This window comes from Acanthopagrus latus, chromosome 11 (assembly GCF_904848185.1).
Source record: "Acanthopagrus latus isolate v.2019 chromosome 11, fAcaLat1.1, whole genome shotgun sequence".
NCBI classification, from domain to species: Eukaryota; Metazoa; Chordata; class Actinopteri; order Spariformes; family Sparidae; genus Acanthopagrus; species Acanthopagrus latus.
In genome coordinates, this window is record NC_051049.1 from 15,256,906 (window position 1) to 15,275,257 (window position 18,352).

The 18,352-nt window shown below is 40.3% G+C and overlaps 2 protein-coding genes across 9 annotated transcripts in view; both read left to right on the forward strand.

Annotated features, from left to right (window-relative positions):
- The window catches only part of rnf220b (ring finger protein 220b), a 34,347-nt gene extending 23,752 nt beyond the window's left edge, over positions 1-10,595 (forward strand). For 3 of the 8 annotated variants that reach the window (XM_037116081.1, XM_037116082.1, XM_037116084.1), the window contains exons 6-16: positions 938-980; positions 1,269-1,358; positions 5,051-5,094; positions 5,410-5,497; positions 5,872-5,968; positions 6,683-6,742; positions 6,836-6,915; positions 7,015-7,099; positions 7,928-8,036; positions 9,837-9,911; positions 10,024-10,595. In XM_037116081.1, coding sequence (XP_036971976.1) covers positions 938-980; positions 1,269-1,358; positions 5,051-5,094; positions 5,410-5,497; positions 5,872-5,968; positions 6,683-6,742; positions 6,836-6,915; positions 7,015-7,099; positions 7,928-8,036; positions 9,837-9,911; positions 10,024-10,095 — 843 coding nt within the window. In that variant the 3' untranslated portion in view covers positions 10,096-10,595. The remainder of the gene's footprint in view (positions 1-937; positions 981-1,268; positions 1,359-5,050; positions 5,095-5,409; positions 5,498-5,871; positions 5,969-6,682; positions 6,743-6,835; positions 6,916-7,014; positions 7,100-7,927; positions 8,037-9,836; positions 9,912-10,023) is intronic. The other 5 variants (XM_037116085.1, XM_037116086.1, XM_037116087.1 and 2 more) reach the window with 5 other exon arrangements.
- Positions 10,596-12,003: 1,408 nt separating this feature from the next.
- Positions 12,004-18,052, forward strand: guk1b (guanylate kinase 1b). The gene is made up of 8 exons (XM_037114924.1): positions 12,004-12,113; positions 13,230-13,345; positions 14,455-14,496; positions 15,999-16,095; positions 16,776-16,914; positions 17,339-17,423; positions 17,504-17,589; positions 17,740-18,052. Exons 2-8 carry the CDS (start codon positions 13,234-13,236, stop codon positions 17,770-17,772), a joined length of 594 nt encoding a protein of 197 aa, XP_036970819.1. The 5' UTR covers positions 12,004-12,113; positions 13,230-13,233; the 3' UTR covers positions 17,773-18,052.
- The last annotated feature ends 300 nt before the right edge of the window (positions 18,053-18,352 follow it).

Below are 18,352 nucleotides of genomic sequence, written 5' to 3' on the forward strand. Positions count from 1 at the left end.
AAAAAATGAATTTTGTGTACGTCACTTTCAAATGTGTCTGTTCTCCTGATTAGTGCAGAAAAACAGCACCAGACAAACTAGTCATCAGAAACATCATAAAAACATCGTTTTGTGTTTTTTCCCCCCGGTGTGGTGCCAGTGACTCACCAGTTTTATGGCCTGGGGTTGATCAAATGCCGTGCTCAACACTCACTTAATAGCAATGGATTCATCAGGAGTCTAGTCAAGTCAATTTTATTTATATAGCTGAAAAACACAGGTTTGTTTAAAAGGTTTTTATGACCCGAACAATGCGTTATGCTCTGCGCACACTCTGGATTGGGATAAGGAAAAACTCCACACAATGAAATAAGTGGAAGAGCAAAAACAAGGCAACATGACGGGCAGAATAGATTGCAGAAATAGACATGCAATATTAAGAAACTGGTTGAGTAGAATTAGCAACAGATTTGGACAAACTTAACTAGATATTGAAGAGACTCTGTGGAAATCTGTCCTGTGCTGGAAGCCAGTTGTTAGTTTACGCCAGCGACTCCCTTTCTTAGTTACTGTTGCCGCTGTTAGGGAACACAGAGAGGCACTCTGGAATGTACATGAAGTCACATCCTGTCACAGAAAATCCGATACGAGCATTAAACAACTTCAGCAAACGTTCCAAAGGCTTCGTGTAGTTAACTGAGAGAGACGGGGAGGGTCTCATCATTTCACGTCGCAATCATCTGCTCACAAGTGGCAAATAAAAGAATTATTAATGCATGTAAAGTGTTACACGTTGTTTTTTTCGTGGAGCCCCTTTGAGCGCAGTGGATTAAAGAAGAAAAGATGGTTCTGTGCTGAAGGTGGTATCATGTGTTTGAAATGAGCTGTTCATTTATTCCAGTGGAAATGTGGATGATATAGCAAGTCACATCCTGACTTCTCTTTGTGTTTCCTGCAGACGTTCCTGCGCGTGCGGGCCAACAGACACACCAGACTGAACGGTACGTTAACTGGACTGACTGTTGTGTTTCATTGCTGCTGACTCAGTGTAAGAGAAAGCTCCGTGCAGAAGGCTCTGTCAGCTCCGCAGTTTTAAATGGCTTTGATTTGTTTTGTTTTTTTTTAAAGCAAGGACTCTGAGTTTCTTTTTTTTTTTGTAGTTTCCTTTGTTCACCCTTCCCCGTTCAGATATCACCCTTTTTTTTCCCACCACATCTCCACTGGCCTAGCGCCCACACGAGCAGAGGAGCTATTAACCTTTCAACTTTGACCTCTTGATATGTTAACAGTCGATGACCTCTGCTGGTGCAGGTGCTACGTCAAATCTGCCCCATTACGCCCTCACAGCGCAGGAGCCCACCTAGACTGCACACAAGCTGGTAAGACTCACCGAGGAACACTTTCTTCACCATCAAACTGAACCACATTAACCAGCTTTTGAGTTTTGCTTCCAGTTACGACTTTCTAATAAAGGGCTTATAAGTTAGACCTAATGCTTTCATGCTTTTCAAGAATTAGGGAAATGTTTTAAGCACCGTGCCTGTTTGCAGGTTTTCATCCTCTCCTTGCATGACAGAAGTATTCAGTCAAAAGAATTATTCGTTAACCAAAGGCTGTTACTATAGTTTCAAGAAATTTAAGAAGAATTAGAAGATTTAAGAAAACTTATTGTCATAGTACTACTGTGCAAAACAACAGCACAATGAAATTATGATGGCACTCCCTTACATTAAAAATAACAAAATAAAATAAGAACAATATAAGAATATAACCACACTTAAACTAACAACCAGAGTACAAATAACAATTAATAATTTGCAGTATATGATTAAGTGATTCTTTATGTTTTAGTACTGATCTAAAGAACCAGGTAAAGCTCTTACAAGAAACATCTTATGTTCATTCTTGCTGCCAAATCGTGACGATAGCGAAACAAACTAAACTAGAAAAAAAAGGATAATTTGGAATCCGACTCCATAAAAGTCATAAAGAGAAACTATAATGTTCCTTCAGAACCAGCCAAGCTTCTCTGTATGAAGGTCACACAGAGCAGTGGTTCTAAACTTTATCGAGTCGCAACCCAGCCAGAAAAAATCAGGTTGGTGTTCACAACACCATCCAACACTGGAACATTTAACTCACAACATCCTGAAAGCACCACAATTCAAAAATGAGTGTTTGTGTGTGTTGGTGTGTGTGTGTGTGTGTGTGTGTGTCTGATCAGATCTCATGCTAATGCTCACTTGACTTTCACAAACACACACGATAAAATCCATTTTAAGCCAAATTTTATCACTGGCATTTTATGTTTTGTTTTTTGTTTTTTCTCCACAAACATCTGGCAACCTGTGGAAAAAAAGCTCTTGTTCCGTCGCCCAGACTGAGATCCAATAAACGGAGGGATCGGTATCAGCTTGAAACTGTTTCATAACCAGTTAAATGTTCCTTGTAGTATGTTAAAGTTGGACAAACGCCAGGTATATGTTTGTTTGTTTTTTTTTAAACTAATCTCATGCGGCAAAATAAACGATTGATAAACCACTAATAAAGTCATTACTTACAACTCATAAACCCTTTATAAAGGGTGCATTAGTATAAAGTGGGGCCAAAAAATGCAAAAGAAATGATAAAACAACCGTCTCAACACGTCTCCATCCACTCTAAAAGTGTCTCTGCACCGATAGAGTCATTTGGACCTTAAAGCTGCTGCTGACATCTCACTACTGTTATTATTACCGCTGAGATTCTCCGGCTCTTAGCTGACTCTTCAAACTGCCAGCGCTGTCGAGGTCTGTTAGCCTTTATTGGGCCTTATAACAGGACAGCATAATGAGCTTCTAAATACACGTCAGGGAGGAAGAAGAGGAGGAGGAGGAGGAGGAGGCTCCTCTGTTGATTAATCAACCTCTCTCTCTCCTCTCTCCCTCTCTCTGTTTGATGAGCTCTTCCTCATCTATGACCGTCTCTTTAACCCTCATTATGTTCGCTGCCATGGCGGCGGTGGGGTCACAGCTACCAGATCTCTGCGTCCACCTCCTCCCCTCCTCCCCACCGGGGGGCCGCTGTCACCCAGCGGGAATTAGAGGGCCCTAAAACTTAATGTCCCCTTATGCAATCTGCAGTCAGTCAGGTCACAGTGCAGTTGGTGTTCTGCCATGTTAACTTTTATATCAGCGCCGGGGGGGGGGGGGGGAGATGGGAGAGACGTTTTGCATCCACAGCTGATGAACAAAAAAAAAAAAACCTGCAGTTATTCTACATAAAGAGTCCAGATCTGAGCCCTCTGGCTCTTTCAGGCTGTTCTGTGTGTGAATGCGGTGAACTTGTTGTGTTGATTCACGTTAACTCAAACGACAAAAGAAGTTGTTATTGTGTGTCCCTTCATCAACACCACCCATCATGGTTTCTACATATGTTCACTTAAACCATATGTTATTTAACATTGCTAATTATATAAATGTGGTGCAATATATTTTGCACACAAGTAAAATAATAGTGATAAAACTGTGAATATTAAAGATTGGTCTCTTGTTTTCTTATGTTAATGAGGTTTGGTTGATCAGGTTTGCACTTAAAGCCATTAATACATTTCAGCTCTGAAGTTTTGTATGTTCAACACGAGTCTAAACTAAAATGTGTAAATGTCAGATTCTACTCCATAATTTTGTGCACAGTGATATAATCAAGTGCATTACTCGTTTGCTATACTTTGGAGGTACTTTCCTTGAGTATTTACATTTTCTTCCCTCCAGCTCACTAAATGTTTGAGGCAAATATTGTTGTTTTACTCCGCTACATTTACTTAATAACATTAGGGACTAGTTACAGACCAAAAGTAGAAATGTATGTATTAAATGTATGTATTTATTCCATCGGCACGCGGATAAAAAAAGAATAAATAAATGATAGAAAAATAAATGCTGACTATCCAATCTGTTAATTAGTCAACCTGTAGTATTTAGTATATAGAAACCTGTAAATTGACCTTTACTTTTTATGCTTAAGTGCATTTAATATCTTATAGTAGATATCTTTGATATCTTTAAGTATATACCGTATACTTTTAAGACTTTTATTCAAGTATTCCTGTGGATGATGATATCTTTACTTTCACTCAAGTAATATTTTTGGGTTCTTTTTTGCAGAGGTAGCCTTGATTGGGAATCACTGTCAAACATTATCAAAATGTGAAAAAAATAATAAAAACTTCAATGCCAAAAACAAATAAAATGAGCTATAACTCAGGCCAGCAAAGGTGAAGTCAGTGTTGTCATTTCTTTGTGTGTCACATAAAAAGCGACATTTTTGGGAATAAAAGAAAAGATTTGTTGTAGTTTTTATCAAAAAGAAAATAATTCTTTGCATGGTTTGATCAGTCTGTCTCGATGTGACCGCACAACAAGTCTTGAGGTGGTGGGGATGCATAAACTTCATGTTTTACTCCATCGTCCTGAGGTTTTTGTTTTGTTTTTTTTTTACAATATTTTCTGTACAACACCATTTTTGTCATGTCAAACATGCTTCAGTTCTTGTTTTTAACACGTTTTACAGGGTACCTCAATTCAATCACTGATATCTTTTTGGGACTCGAACTTGATGTTCACTTCTAGTGTACACATTAATAAAACCCTGAAACAGAGACAGTACAATTATAGCACAATGAAAGTTGACTTTTTGAAAAAATGTAACTGTAAATGTAATAAATTACTGAATGCTGCAAAGGAAAACCGAAATAAAATCTAAGTTTACGATGAGGAAAAAAAAGACACTCCAATGTTACCTTCAGAAAAGAAAAAGAAAAATTAATGTTTTCTTTTTGTGGGACACATTTCTATCACATGGGAAATATTTAGTACCTGCAAAGAATGTCATGGGAACAGGCTTGTTGTTCACCTGGATTCATTCATATCTGCAGTCATAAGAAGGGAAGTTTATATAGAGGTTGAGCAAGAACAAGACATCACAACCTGATTAACATAAACAGCCATAAAGGGACAAACTAAAGTGACAGTGTCCTGATTTTAAAGTATCTGTATCAACATCTCACCCATCTGTTTCTGTCTGTTTCCAGTCAGGATCGGGAAGCTGAAGAGGAGGAAACCAGAAGACGGACAGGTGTGTTTGATTAAAACGTTTGGTTCCTTGACATTTCGTATTGTGATCAGAGATGAACGTGAGGTGGACGGACCTCAGGTTGAGGGAATGTCGCCGGTCTGATTCCCCCCCCGACACTGCTGACTGCTTTTGTTCACGTAGCATCAGGATCACTGTCAGCTTGCTGTGTATCCATGTGAAAATGCTGCTGGCGTTGGTTCACAGCTATGAAACAGAGAAGCATATACGTAGCTGGAGGCTGTGGGAGGCGTAGGGACATATCGGCAGAGACAGTGACATTGTGTGTGTGTTTGTGTGCGCGTGTGTGTGTTTTAGGAGGGTTCATCAGACCTGGTGCCGTTGGAGGACGAGTGGAATGAGAGGAGAAGGATACAGATGACGTCTTTGGTCGGAGGGTTTAAAGGTAAGCACGGATCTGTGTGTGTGTGTGTGTGTGTGTGCGATCGAAGCACCCGCTGTGTGTGAGCTCGCCCGGTGGAGGATGAATAATGTGAGCGAGTGACAGCCGGAAAACCACTGAACTTTTCAGTCCACATTACAGCGGAGCAGGATGCCTCGAAGGTTCGCTTAAAAGTAACGGTTTCCTTTACCCGAGGAGGAAGCTGTGACCTGCAAAACTTGTCACACACTGACTGACAGAAACAAGCAGAAAGATTCACAAAATCCACCTCACTGTGCCCTTAGAAAAAGAACAGGACATGTCCCAATTTGTCCTTTTATGAGCAATGTTATATCCCACAAGAAACACCATCAACACGTGTTCTGATGTGTCCTCAGGTGCTGTCCTGGTGAGCACCACCTCTAAGGAGTGTCGAGACAGCGATGTGGACCTGGACGTGGATGGAGATGATACTCTGGAGTACGGACGAGCGCAGTATCCTTTGCGATGAACACATGAATTTTACCGACCGCTGTGTTGGGGGGAAGTGAGCTACATGTTTTTAAACCGGTAGTTTAGCTACATTCATACCTGCATAGTGATTCAAGTAGTTTGACATATTTTGTTTGCAATAAAAGAACAGGAATGTTTATTGTTCCTATGGTGCAGCTGTTTTCGACTGTTATTCCAAGTTTGCATCGCTCGCGCTTTCCCATGAACACTGGGGCAATTTTTTGGGGCTAGTGAACAACTGGGCAGTTCAGTCATAGGGGAGTTTGCACATCGGAGCCAAAAAAGGGGGCTGGTGCTGAGACGAACGTGAGCAAAACACGAAACAAAAAAGGAAGACTGTGTGCTCCAGCGTGGGAGGGCCGTCTTTTTGTAACACAGTTTGTGTTAAACTCACTTTAGTAGTTGCTGTGTATTATGTTTCATATCACTATTTTTTTCTACAAAGCAGTTGGATCTACAACTTTTCAAGCTGGATTTGCTACAGTCCAACTTCTTCCAGTGTGAAGTAATTAGTGATTGAAGTAATTAATAGCATGCAAAGCAATGTTTCTAAAGTAGCAGTGAAGTCATATATAAGTTTAGTGAGTGAACAGTAATAGAAAAGAAAGATCAGACCTTTATTTGGAGAAAATGTGACTAAGGACATCTGTGTCATCGGCCTTATGTTGTATCATGTTCCCTGACCTTTGCTGTCAGATACACGGAGACAGATGTGATCCCCTGTTCTGGAGAAAGATCCAAGGAGACAACAGTGAAGTATGTGTCCTACCGAGACACTGAGAGATCATACAGTCATGGGTGATCCTTTATGTTTTTCTGTCTTTTAAATGTCTGGTTTGTCGTCCTTTCCAGCAGCAGCAGCAGCAGCAGCAGCAGCACGTTGCCCGACTCCAGAGTGAATCTAGAGTTTTCCAAATGGTCAAACGCTGGTGAGTTCAGCAAAGAAAAAGAAAAAGATGTAGAAGTGTGTGAGATCAGGATATTTATTCCATCATTAATCTGTTTTATTTGCTTGTTTGTTCACTCAGGGAGTCCGTCTACCAGCAGCGGAGAGAAAGTGGACGGCAGCACAGCGGGTCTCCCCAAAACCTGCAAAAACACTGAGATAGAGACGTAAGTAGGACTAAGAAGTTGAAGATGTCAGAAGAATAAGATGTTTTTCTTCCACATAGGTTTAGAGAAACAACAGACACATCATATAATAATACAAAAAAAATAAAAATAAAATAAAAAATTTCATCCAATTTGAGTCCTTCATCTGAGTGTAATTGTCCTCTTAGTTATTCAGCTTGGGTGTCATCATAAACTGTTGTGCAAAGGCTTAAACAGGAGTTTTCACACAGTTAGAATCTCAGGTGCAAATCAGCCAATCAGAGCGTACCATCCCGTGCTGCAAAGCGTATTATGGCGGCCCGGCTGTCTGTGTTGTATAAACACCCTCCCCTGCTTTCCCCTGCATGATACACAATACTGTATCAATATGATGATCTCATCAATCAAGGTCACAGCAGGCGACGCACACGCGTGTACACACATTTCATCACACTTAATGTGTTGTAGCTCGCCTGCCTCTCTGTACAGAAAGTATGCACATATAGTCGATCCTGTAATTGTGTGAGTGTCTGTATCTCTGTGAGGACCCTGACGCCTCACCTCCACCCTCCACCCTCCACCCGCCAGCCCGTCCTCCACCCCTCTGCCTATGATAAATGAGACAGCGATTGCAGCCGATGTGATTGCTGATAAATTTCATGCTCAGTGTCCATGTTGGCCAGCGAATAATTTAATCTGTCTTCGATTTATAAATGACTCTCCAGTGTGTCTGTCTAACTCTCACATCTCCCCTCCTGTTACCGTCCATCTGTGCGTGTGTGCATGCGTGTGTGTGTGTGTGTGTGTGTGTGTGTGTGTGTGTGTGTGTGTGTGTGTGTGTGTGAGCAGGCTCTCAGAGGACTCCACGCTGACAACTCTGGATGCACTTAAAGCTCGGATACGGGATTTGGAGAAACAGTTGTCTAAAGGAGACAGATTTAAATGCCTCATCTGCATGGTGAGTACAGAGGCAAACTGACAGAGCACATACACCCACACACACACACACACACACACAGAGGGGGATAACAGTGCAGTAACATTCCTGAAGTGACAGGAGTCAACATGTCAGACCTATTGTTCACGCTCTCTCAGTTGAATATAAACATGGCGATATATTGATTTGTTTTTTATATTAATGTGAATGTAAATATAATGTTGTTTGGTCACTTTGTTTTACGTCATGGTAAATTACCATGCAAACTCACCGCCGCCTCAGTGTGATCAGCTGACATGAAACTGTGACGTGTGTTATATTGTCAGTTCTGTATTCTTTTGAATAGTGCAATTAGTTGGGTCGAAACGAAAATTAGTTGCCAGCTATTCTGATAATCGATTAGTCATTTCAGTCAGTTCTGTTTAAAGGAAACGTGTCAGATATTTTCTGGTTCCAGCTTCTTAAATGCAAAGGTTTGTGGCTTTCTTTGTCATTTATGAAAGTGGATGAAGAGTTTGGGGATTTTGGAGTATTGGAGAAACTGTTTGGGTTTTTTTTTTGACATTTTATAGACAAAACAATTAATCAATTCCACATGAAAATGATCTTGAGTTGCAGTTCTTTTTAAAAATTGTGTCTTCTTAACAGGATTTCACTTCTTGACTAACTCATTAAACTGTACAAATCACAATACTGCAGTTGGTGGATTTATTCTCACTTGAAACAAAAGTGAGAAAGACTTCACCAATACACACATTTCCTGTATATTTGCTGTAGAAACCAAGACTCAGTCCCACTCCTTCCCTCTGTCTGAGCTGATCGTCATCTGATTGATCGCATGAACCCGAAATAATTGCTCAGAAAATTAATTTTACATGAATTCTTGGGACAAAAGAAACAATTTACCTCACTTCAATAGATGAGTGATTTGTCAGAATGTAATTTCTTACCAACAAACCACAAAAATTGTCTCCAACAAATAAAGTTTGATACACAGAACAGATCTTGAAACAAAAGCTCTGACTGATGTTTTGAAAAATATTTTGTTGTCCTGCTGCAACGATTAGTCAGTTAATCAAAAAAAGTTATATGGTCTTTTTATCCATTCACTTTTATTCCTCTCAATTTTCTACTGCTATTACATTCTATTTTCATATATTTATACCTCACATATACTCATTTGTTATACACTGTAGTTCTTGTACAACCGGAGTAACAATGAACATCTTATTAATGTTATTAAGATATTTAAAGATGGCTCCTTGGCCTCTTGTGATGAATATTTATTTCCTTTATTTATATTTCATAAAGCAAATGGTTTACTGGTTGATAGAAAAGAGAGAATTCATTTATGATAATAATAAGTATAATTAATGCCCGATTTTATACAGTTTTATCTTTGGTATAAGATGTTATACAAAGAAAATTAAAAAGTAACTTCAAGCTCACTATCAGCTCGAGCAAAACTTTATAACAGAAAAAACTTCTGTCTCAGTTGACCTCTGATCCGATTCCTGTTCACCGGAACATCCTGACTTTTGCAGTGAAGGAGGAAAGTCGCCGTGGTTTTGACAGTGACGAACTTACCTTCCTCATTTTGACAGAACTTCTGGAGAGTACTTACATTTTGATACGTGATTTATTATCTATTCAACCTAAAACAGTACATTGTGATAAATCAATAAACACACCGGCTGGATGTTCGCTAATGGTGATGTGTCTCTTAGAGCTCTTCTTGTAGTTTCACATGGACATCTACTGGCAGCTTCTAGTACTGCAAGTACAGAGTCCTCATCACCTGTATGTGTTCTCTCTCTGCAGGACACGTACACAACCCCTCTCACCTCCATCCAGTGCTGGCATGTTCACTGTGAGGAGTGTTGGCTTCGAACGCTGGTAAAACATCACATTTGTGTTTATTAAGTTATATATTCATTCATTTAACATGAATATAAAGTAAAATAACCAGAGCATGTTTGATAAAAGGCTTCTTTTTTGTTCTTTTTAGGGAGCAAAGAAGTTGTGTCCACAGTGTAACACCATCACCTCACCTGGAGACCTGAGGCGGGTCTTCCTGTGATGCAGCCGCTCCCAAAACCAAGGAGGAGGGGCTTCCTTTGTTTAAACCAATCAGGGGTGGACTTGTGGGCAGCTGGCCTGTCATAGACTCCCACCCTCCTCCTCCTCCTCTTCCTCCTGGTCCTCCTCACACTCTCCTGGTCCAACCTGTTCGTACTCCTAACATCCACTAACCCCTGAAGAACAGCAAGTGTGACCTTTGACCTTCCCCCTACAGCCCCGTACGATATCCGCCTTCCTGCTGCAACACCGACCAGATCAACAAGACACATCTAAAAACCAACTGACAGCTCAGGCACTGAAAAACAAATGGGGAGAAAAAAAAAGAAATAGCTTTGGGACAATATTTAACGATTTTGTAATCCTTTTTTTGTGTTTTATGAGGGAAAAAAATTAATCACATGCAAAGCACATGTACATAGTTTTGTGTATGTTTGGATTGATGTGTAGCAGAACAACCCGACTGTATTTACTGTACAGTAAAGTTTGTCTTTGCTTAGACCACCTATTATTTGTGTAGCTCCTGTAGGTTGGAAACACTCACAGTAATCTCCTTTTTGTCTTTGTCACTGACGTGTTTCTTTGTATAGGATCATTAAATCTAATTTTATCAATGTTACTACAATAAAACGTGTGTCTGAAAAGCGGCTGCGTCACAACATGTATCACGCGAATACTCACCTGTTGAGTCTGAATGGACGGCGTCTTGTGCTGACCGACTTGTTACGAGGACTCTGTGCGGCGCGTTCGCCCTTGGAGAAGTGGGTCGCTGCAGGATTAGCCAGGCAGAGCCCATCGCAGCTCAGCCGGAGTCGAGGGACACTAAACCCTGCTATTCTGAGCTTTTACCCTGTGGGGGACAGAAGACCCCTTACAAGGTTCAATCATGCAGGAAAGCCCCACAAAAAATCACCATTTTTATTGTAGTCAACAACAGGATGATAATAATTGGAGAGGAGGGGAGAGAGTTCAACAGCAGTCAGTAATATTATGTTGAATGTCTTCTGGTTTTCAAACTGTATCTACCTGATAGAGGGAAAAGTGAAAGAGCAGAGCAACTACTCCAGAAGAGCTGTTTTTACAGGCTCTGGTTGTAGTGGGCAGCTTCCAGGTATGAATACGTGAAGCAAGGGGCGTCACGTATCCGTCATATTCACAATAACTGTGATATTACAATTCATATCGTGTGAATAATCCAGCAAAGACGTTCGGCCATGTGCATGTTTCGACATGAGTTCATCAGGTTGTCTTTTCACTAGTAATCGAGAGTGATTGCTCTTTTTGTACACTCTTCCCCCACTTCCCTGCACTTATATTTTAGGTGTGATTTATTTGAAACACAGTTATTTAAAGCACAACGATTTTAAAATTTCTTTACATATCATGATAATATCGTTATCATGAAAATTTTATGTCGACACGGCCCCATGTGCAACTTTCTAGAAAAGGCAAATGCTTTCGGTAAAACTATCCTGGACAAAAAAAGTCACAGATGCTTCTTCCAGACCAACATTTTGTACAAACAAGATTTGTTTTGGGTTTTACAATCACACAAGGAAAATCTAGCAATAATTACAGTGTAGTTACCACCTTAACTTTCCCCTGTATGTTCTATTCAAAGCCAAAATCAAGTGTTTAAGCAACGTGGCTGGATTTACACCAGAAACAAATGTAAATATATATATATATACACACACACATTCGCATAAAGATTCTGCTGCAGTACATCTGATTAGATTTGAACAGTGAAGTGTTCATTCTGAGACCTGCATGGATGTGTGGACGGTGTGGCTGAAAAACAAGCCAGCATGCACTCATATGATTGGTCACTGAGCTGATGAGAGGTGGTGGTAATTCAGAGTGACAGTGAGCTGCTTCAGTGAATCAGTCTGACACACAAACACAGACACACACACACACACACACAAAACACACATATTGTACACAGTCTATTAAGGAGCCTGGCTGAAGAATCATTCACTGCTGAACGTCTCTGCGACTCAGGCGGTGTGAGAGAAGGTAAGGAGGAACTTTTGATTTGTTAAATCCTCAGAATGATCTCTTTTTTTTTTTTCCCATTGATGCTAAATGTATTTGCGCACTTCTGGAGTATTAATGAAGCATTGAACAATACAGAATATACAGAAATTTGATTACTAATGTGATTAAAGAGAATTCAGGTGCAAACACCAACTAAAACTAAAGGACTGTAGGTATTATAATTGTACAGAACATGTCAAACTGCACATTTGTAACATGTTTGTACACAACTTGTTTGCTTGTTAACTGACAGTGAACTGCTAAAATGGCAGTTTGGCTAGTCTAGTGATTACATTAGCTTGTCATCTGTTCATATGAGTGTTAAAAGCTGCACACGTTTAAGAAAAGGAGGCAAGATTTTACTGATGTCTTTTATCTAAAACTGCAGGTGAAGCCAATGTATAATTCAGTATACCGAGATGTTGAAGGGAGAGGTTGGATGTTTTTGGACTGTATTATTAAGTAATTATCGTGAGTGGGTTTCTAAACGGATTGAATCAGAAGTGTCCCTGAAACATCATCCTCTCATGGCTTTGGCAGGTAAATGGGTCACCTGTCCTGGACCCTCTTTTTTTTTTTGCTGCCTGGCCCAGATCCAATTAATCCTGCTGACTGACCCGCCATGACTTCATTAGCAGACATTCTTAACATTAACCTCAGGGTTTCTGGCTGTCTAACAAGTCAGCAATTAGGACATGGACGTGTTTAAATATTTTAATTAAGGAAGTAGGGAGGAGAGTTTTTACTCACTGTCAATTCATTATTGGGAGATTAAAAACGGCAATAATACGAGAGCAGAGGTCTTGTAACCCTCTGTGTGTGCGTGTTGGGATGTGTCCTCCCAAAAGCATAGTGGTTAAGAGAAGCTCGGATCAAAGGATTAGCCTTACTTCACATTACAGAAGTTAATAGGATCGCTGGTGAGCTTTACCAGCGTCGCGGTAGTAGAACAGGAGGAGTTTAAAATCACACCAAGATGTCTTTTCATCTTGTCTAATTCTAGTTGTTGGCTGGCACAAAAGACCTGATTCTTATCTGATGTTTGGCACAAACCTGATCTCACACGGTCCCCGTCTGTCTGTCCGTCTGTCCCAGAACAATGTCAGGACCGAGGCCTGTGGTGCTGAGCGGCCCCTCCGGAGCAGGGAAGAGCACCCTGCTGAAGAGGCTGATGAAGGAACACGAGGGCGTCTTTGGATTCAGCGTGTCACGTATGTTTGTGTGCCAGCTGGCGACTGGCCCTCTGTTGCAAAACATCCTGTCTGAGGAGGAAGTGGGACGGCAGTTATGGTGTCTGAGCTTGACGGTCTAATTCTGGGCCGGCCAATAGATTCTGTGCGATAGATCAGCGAATCTATCAACATGTTAAGCTTGCCTGGCCTGCCAGACAATACAGATTAACAGCAAGTGGACTAACACTTCAATTTAAGTGTATAGCCATACTTTATATGAAGGCTTAGATTCATGTGACCAACCTTAAAGATAAAACCACATCAGCAAGGTACAATCAACAAAAAAACAACTCACCAATAAACTCACCAATAAAGGGTGTTTCAGTGGAGCATCAAACTCCAGAAAAATGTAGTCCAAAAGTACTCTCATTACACAGCAGATGTCATTATCCCTCACACCAGTGCTCCTGAGATAGCTGCTGTTTGATTGACAGGTCATCAGAGCAGATATGAGCTACTATGCCCGCCCTAGAGCCTGAAACAGCAAATTAATGACCATGTAGACAAGTGGCCCACTCACTCTTCTTTTTCCTCTCTCCTGAGCCACTGACACTACAGCCTCTGGATGATTGATGTGTCGTGTAGCCAATGACATTACAAAACTAGCAATATATAGTTTACATCAGTTTTTAAAGCCCATAACTTCAAAATTAATTTAAGTTTATGTAGTTTTATGCATTTTGCTCTCTTTTCGGGCTATTCTTTACACACAAAGTTGGTGTGAATCAGGAAATAAAGACCTACAGTGAGTTTTTGCCCACATACTCCCAAGCGGGGGAATATTGAGGTCACAAAATGGCAGTTCTTGCCAGGCACCTGCGTAAGTGTTTACTTTTAGTGTCGTTATGAAACTTGAACTAGGACCATGTAAGATGACATGATGTTGACCCGTTGTGATTTACAGGTAATAGGGGCAGTTAGTTCAAACTCCCACAGAGCTTCTGAAGTTCATAACTTTTAAAGTATCTATGATTTGATAAGTTTTAATCATTTTCAGGAATGTTAACAGGTTTTAATGTTCAATGTGACTCATTACTTCTCATTATATCTGGGTTTTAATGGCAATGATGACGTCGTTCTCTTCGCAGACACAACAAGAAACCCTCGGCCAGGAGAGGAAAATGGCAAAGGTACAGTGGAGTTCTGGCTGGTGACACTCGCTAGAGTGTTACAAGTGGCCTGGTTGATTGTTGGCACCTTCCCTTCCCTCTGAACTCTAAAACAGCACCAACACTTCTTACTCCCAAGTGACTTGCACGAATGGTTTTGTCCATCCTGTATAGCTCCACTCATATAAAAGGGATAAACCTCTCTCTGTGCCTTTTTTGCTTTCTCCATAGGGCTGAACTCGCTCCCCATGCTTCTGGGGGCTACTTTACTGCCCGTAGCAGACGTCTTTTCCTCTGAAGACTTAGATTTGTCAACCTCATTTTCAGGTCCAAACGAATCAGAAACCACAGATAAAGGTGACCTCAGTGTGATTTCTGATCACAGTATTTTGTAAAGGCAGAGGGATGGGGGTTACTTTCATCATCCTGGCACATCGCATTGGTTATTTCTTTCTTTCAAAGGAACTAAAAAAAACAAACAAAAAATTAAAAGTTAAAGGAATCAGGATCAGACCGTCTACACTTTGGAGTAAAAAGTTTTTGAAAATAGCCCCCTGTTATGCCTCGGTAGTGATTCCCATCTCCAGTCCCGTGAGGTTTTATGTGCAAATAAAACCGTCCCCGTGTCCTGCTGTGGCATTGATGAACCAACCATTAGCATCACAGGAGAGCGATAAAGTTAAACTTTTTTTTTTGTTTTGTGGATGTACATTTAACATCATGTCCCTTTCATATGTCAAAACCAGAAAAAAACAGCAGACATTCAGGCCCAGATATGCTTCATGTTTTTTTTATTTGTACTGACAAAATTGGACTTTTGATTCATCTAGAATATGCTCCATCAGTTGAGAAAGACAACAGAGGATTTTCCTCACTTTGGGCCAGAATGAGGTTATATTCCATGTACTGCTGTTTAAATTCTGCCTCGTTTTCAGGCTTCTCTTCTTTTTTGTATACAGCGCAGCCACTTCCTGTACTATCCGACGTTGTTATTTCAGCCTCCTTCATGTTGTCATGCTAATGATTGTGTCCGATGGCCATTAGAGCTGTAGGAAGTAGTAACGTGTTTGTTTCTAAAACTCTGCTGTTATAGAGCCCCAGAGGTTTTGATGTTGTGAAGATGTAGCCCCACGGATCTGGTACGGACAACATCCTGTAATGTGCTCTGCAACAGCTATACTAATGGCATGTTTAGATTTCTTATCTTTGCATGCTTTTCCCTTATAGAGAATGGCTGCATACTTCTACCACTCTCTCAGCAGAAAAATACAATGAACACAAGGTGTTCCTTTGCTTGTGATAAATACAAAATCTCTTGGTGAGCCATTTTCTCGGTGATTCTGACTTAAAGATTTTGACTTTTTTTTCGCCTGCATTACGTTTATCATAATTGTTATCTTTTGCCTGGTGAACACTATGACGTTCACTGTTTACTATGATGTCATCTCCTCTCTTTCATCACATCTCTCCATTGTGCAAGTTTCTGTTCAGAGCAAGAGTCATTCTAAATGTTATTTTTGCAGACTATCACTTCACAACAAGAGAGGCCATGCAGGAGGGCATTGACAACGGAGACTTCATCGAAAACGCTGAGTTTTCCGGCAACATGTATGGAACAAGGTAACTGTTTGCATCTTTGAATTGCACATTTAAATCAGACGGCAAAATATTTTTTGACTAAATGACCTCACTAAACAGAGCACAATTTCGCACTGTGTGTTTGCAGAACCCTTCTACGCAGTCAACCTGCAACTGTAGCTTCAAACACTGATCTAGGGAGCTTGTTTATTCAGTTCTGTAAATATATTCATCAAATTAATATTTCTGGGTTTCACCATTATTGTGAATGTTACCTTCCTGTGTTGAAATGCCTTTTCCACAACTACATAGTGCACCCTTAAAGTATATGTAACTGTCACTGATATTGGTCAGTCTAAATTAAATAGAAATTGAAACTGTTTTACCAGAGAGTACCTAGTCCTAGAGCTAGTCACAAGGATCAGGAGGACATACATACGTAAACAGTATGGTCACAGATGGAGCTTTAACCCAGTAACCTCGAAAAGAGCAATGCTTCGGCTCAGCGCTTCTTGAGTTTAATCTCCTCCTCTCATCCTGAAGATGACACACCCTCGCCACAGCGAGGATCAATGCAGCGATCCTCTTACCTTAGTCCCAATATGTATGTGTGCGACAAACTCTCAGGACCTGGTTAATCCAGGTCAGTCCTGTCCATGTTCAGATGTACAGTCTTCTTGTTTTATGTAATTTTGTAATGTAACAACGCATGGATTCTCTAGTAAAGCTGCCATTGAAGACGTGCGGGCCCAGAACCTAATCTGCATCTTAGATGTGGACATCCAGGGGGTGAGGCGGATTAAAGAGACTGATCTGAACCCCATCTACATCTCCATCCAGCCTCCCTCCATGGAAATCCTGGTAAATGTCCAACTTAATGCAATATACGATATACGATGACCTCAAAACACAGTATTTCTTAGTAATTCTTCTGAAATGTTTTAACTCTTATATTACTTAATATATTGCCACATATCAATTGATTTCTCAATTTAATTAAATTTGGCACTTGTTGCGCTAAGCAGGACTTCAAAGTGAGCCGATCAGTGATAACCATATTACATTTATTTGTTTCTTGCTAATAAGTAATGAAAATGTTCTGAATACCATTTTATCTAAACACACACTGTATATTAGGTGTGATACAATGTTTTTTGACAAATATACATATATACTTGGTAAGATAAAAACGAAACAAAAACAGCTTTGTGGACTCTGCAGACACGGCTGCTGTTGCGTTACTTGATGGCTCTCGTGTAACATCTTGTTTCATTGTCTTTGTCAGGAAAAACGTCTGAGGGACAGGCAGACAGAGACAGAGGACAGTTTACAGAAACGTCTGGAAGCAGCGCGCATTGATATGGAGCAAAGTAAATTTCTTTGCAGTTGTGTTTGGACGTGATGCTCGATTGAAGATGATCACCGCAGCTCACTGAATTGTCTTTTCTAGGTAAGGAGCCCGGAGTGTTTGATGTTGTCATCATCAATGACGACTTAGAGAGAGCCTATGAGGAGCTGAAGGATATCCTCAATGAAGTGAGTAAAACCATATCATTACTCTGTTAAACAAATACTTTGTTACTGTTGTTTGGCAGCTTTTGCACCGACACTTTTATATTCAAGACACTCTGGACCATTTACACAACGTACAACATGTAACAGCATCCTTCATCTCTCTTTTAACAGGAAATCCAAAAAGTTCAGGAATCTAAGTCCTAAGATGGGAACAGTGGACAGAAGAACCGACACTTGTGACTCACACACACACAGCAGTTTGTTTTCTTTTACCCTCCACATTATATGGTCAGAGGTTTTCTCATCACTGATGTTCTGAGGGGGAGGAAGGTATCTGAATTGAAAGATTTGTGTTCTTGTCTAAGAGAACGGGGGTTTGTGTTAGATTTAGTGAAATCAATGGTTGATATCTAGGTATGAAAATCCTAGCTCATACATTTCTGCCTGCTGCCTCAGCTAAAGGTACAGCAGCCAAATTATGTGTTGAAAGTTTGGTACTGGCCTGCCCAGACGTGTGGAGTACACATCAGTACCACAGTACCAGCAGCCAGTATCTTAAACACACACACACCACAAAATACTATTCAGAAAATGTCCAACCTTTAATTTATTTGTTTTGTTGAATTCTAATACAGTAGAAATAAATTCACTCATAGTTACAAGTATTATTGAAAACATTCAATTTATGTCTAATACTCTGTTATTTAAATAATTACTAACATGCCGCATGTTATTTAATTATTACATGAGGGCAGTCGGTGCATCTGAGATAAAATCAGAGCAT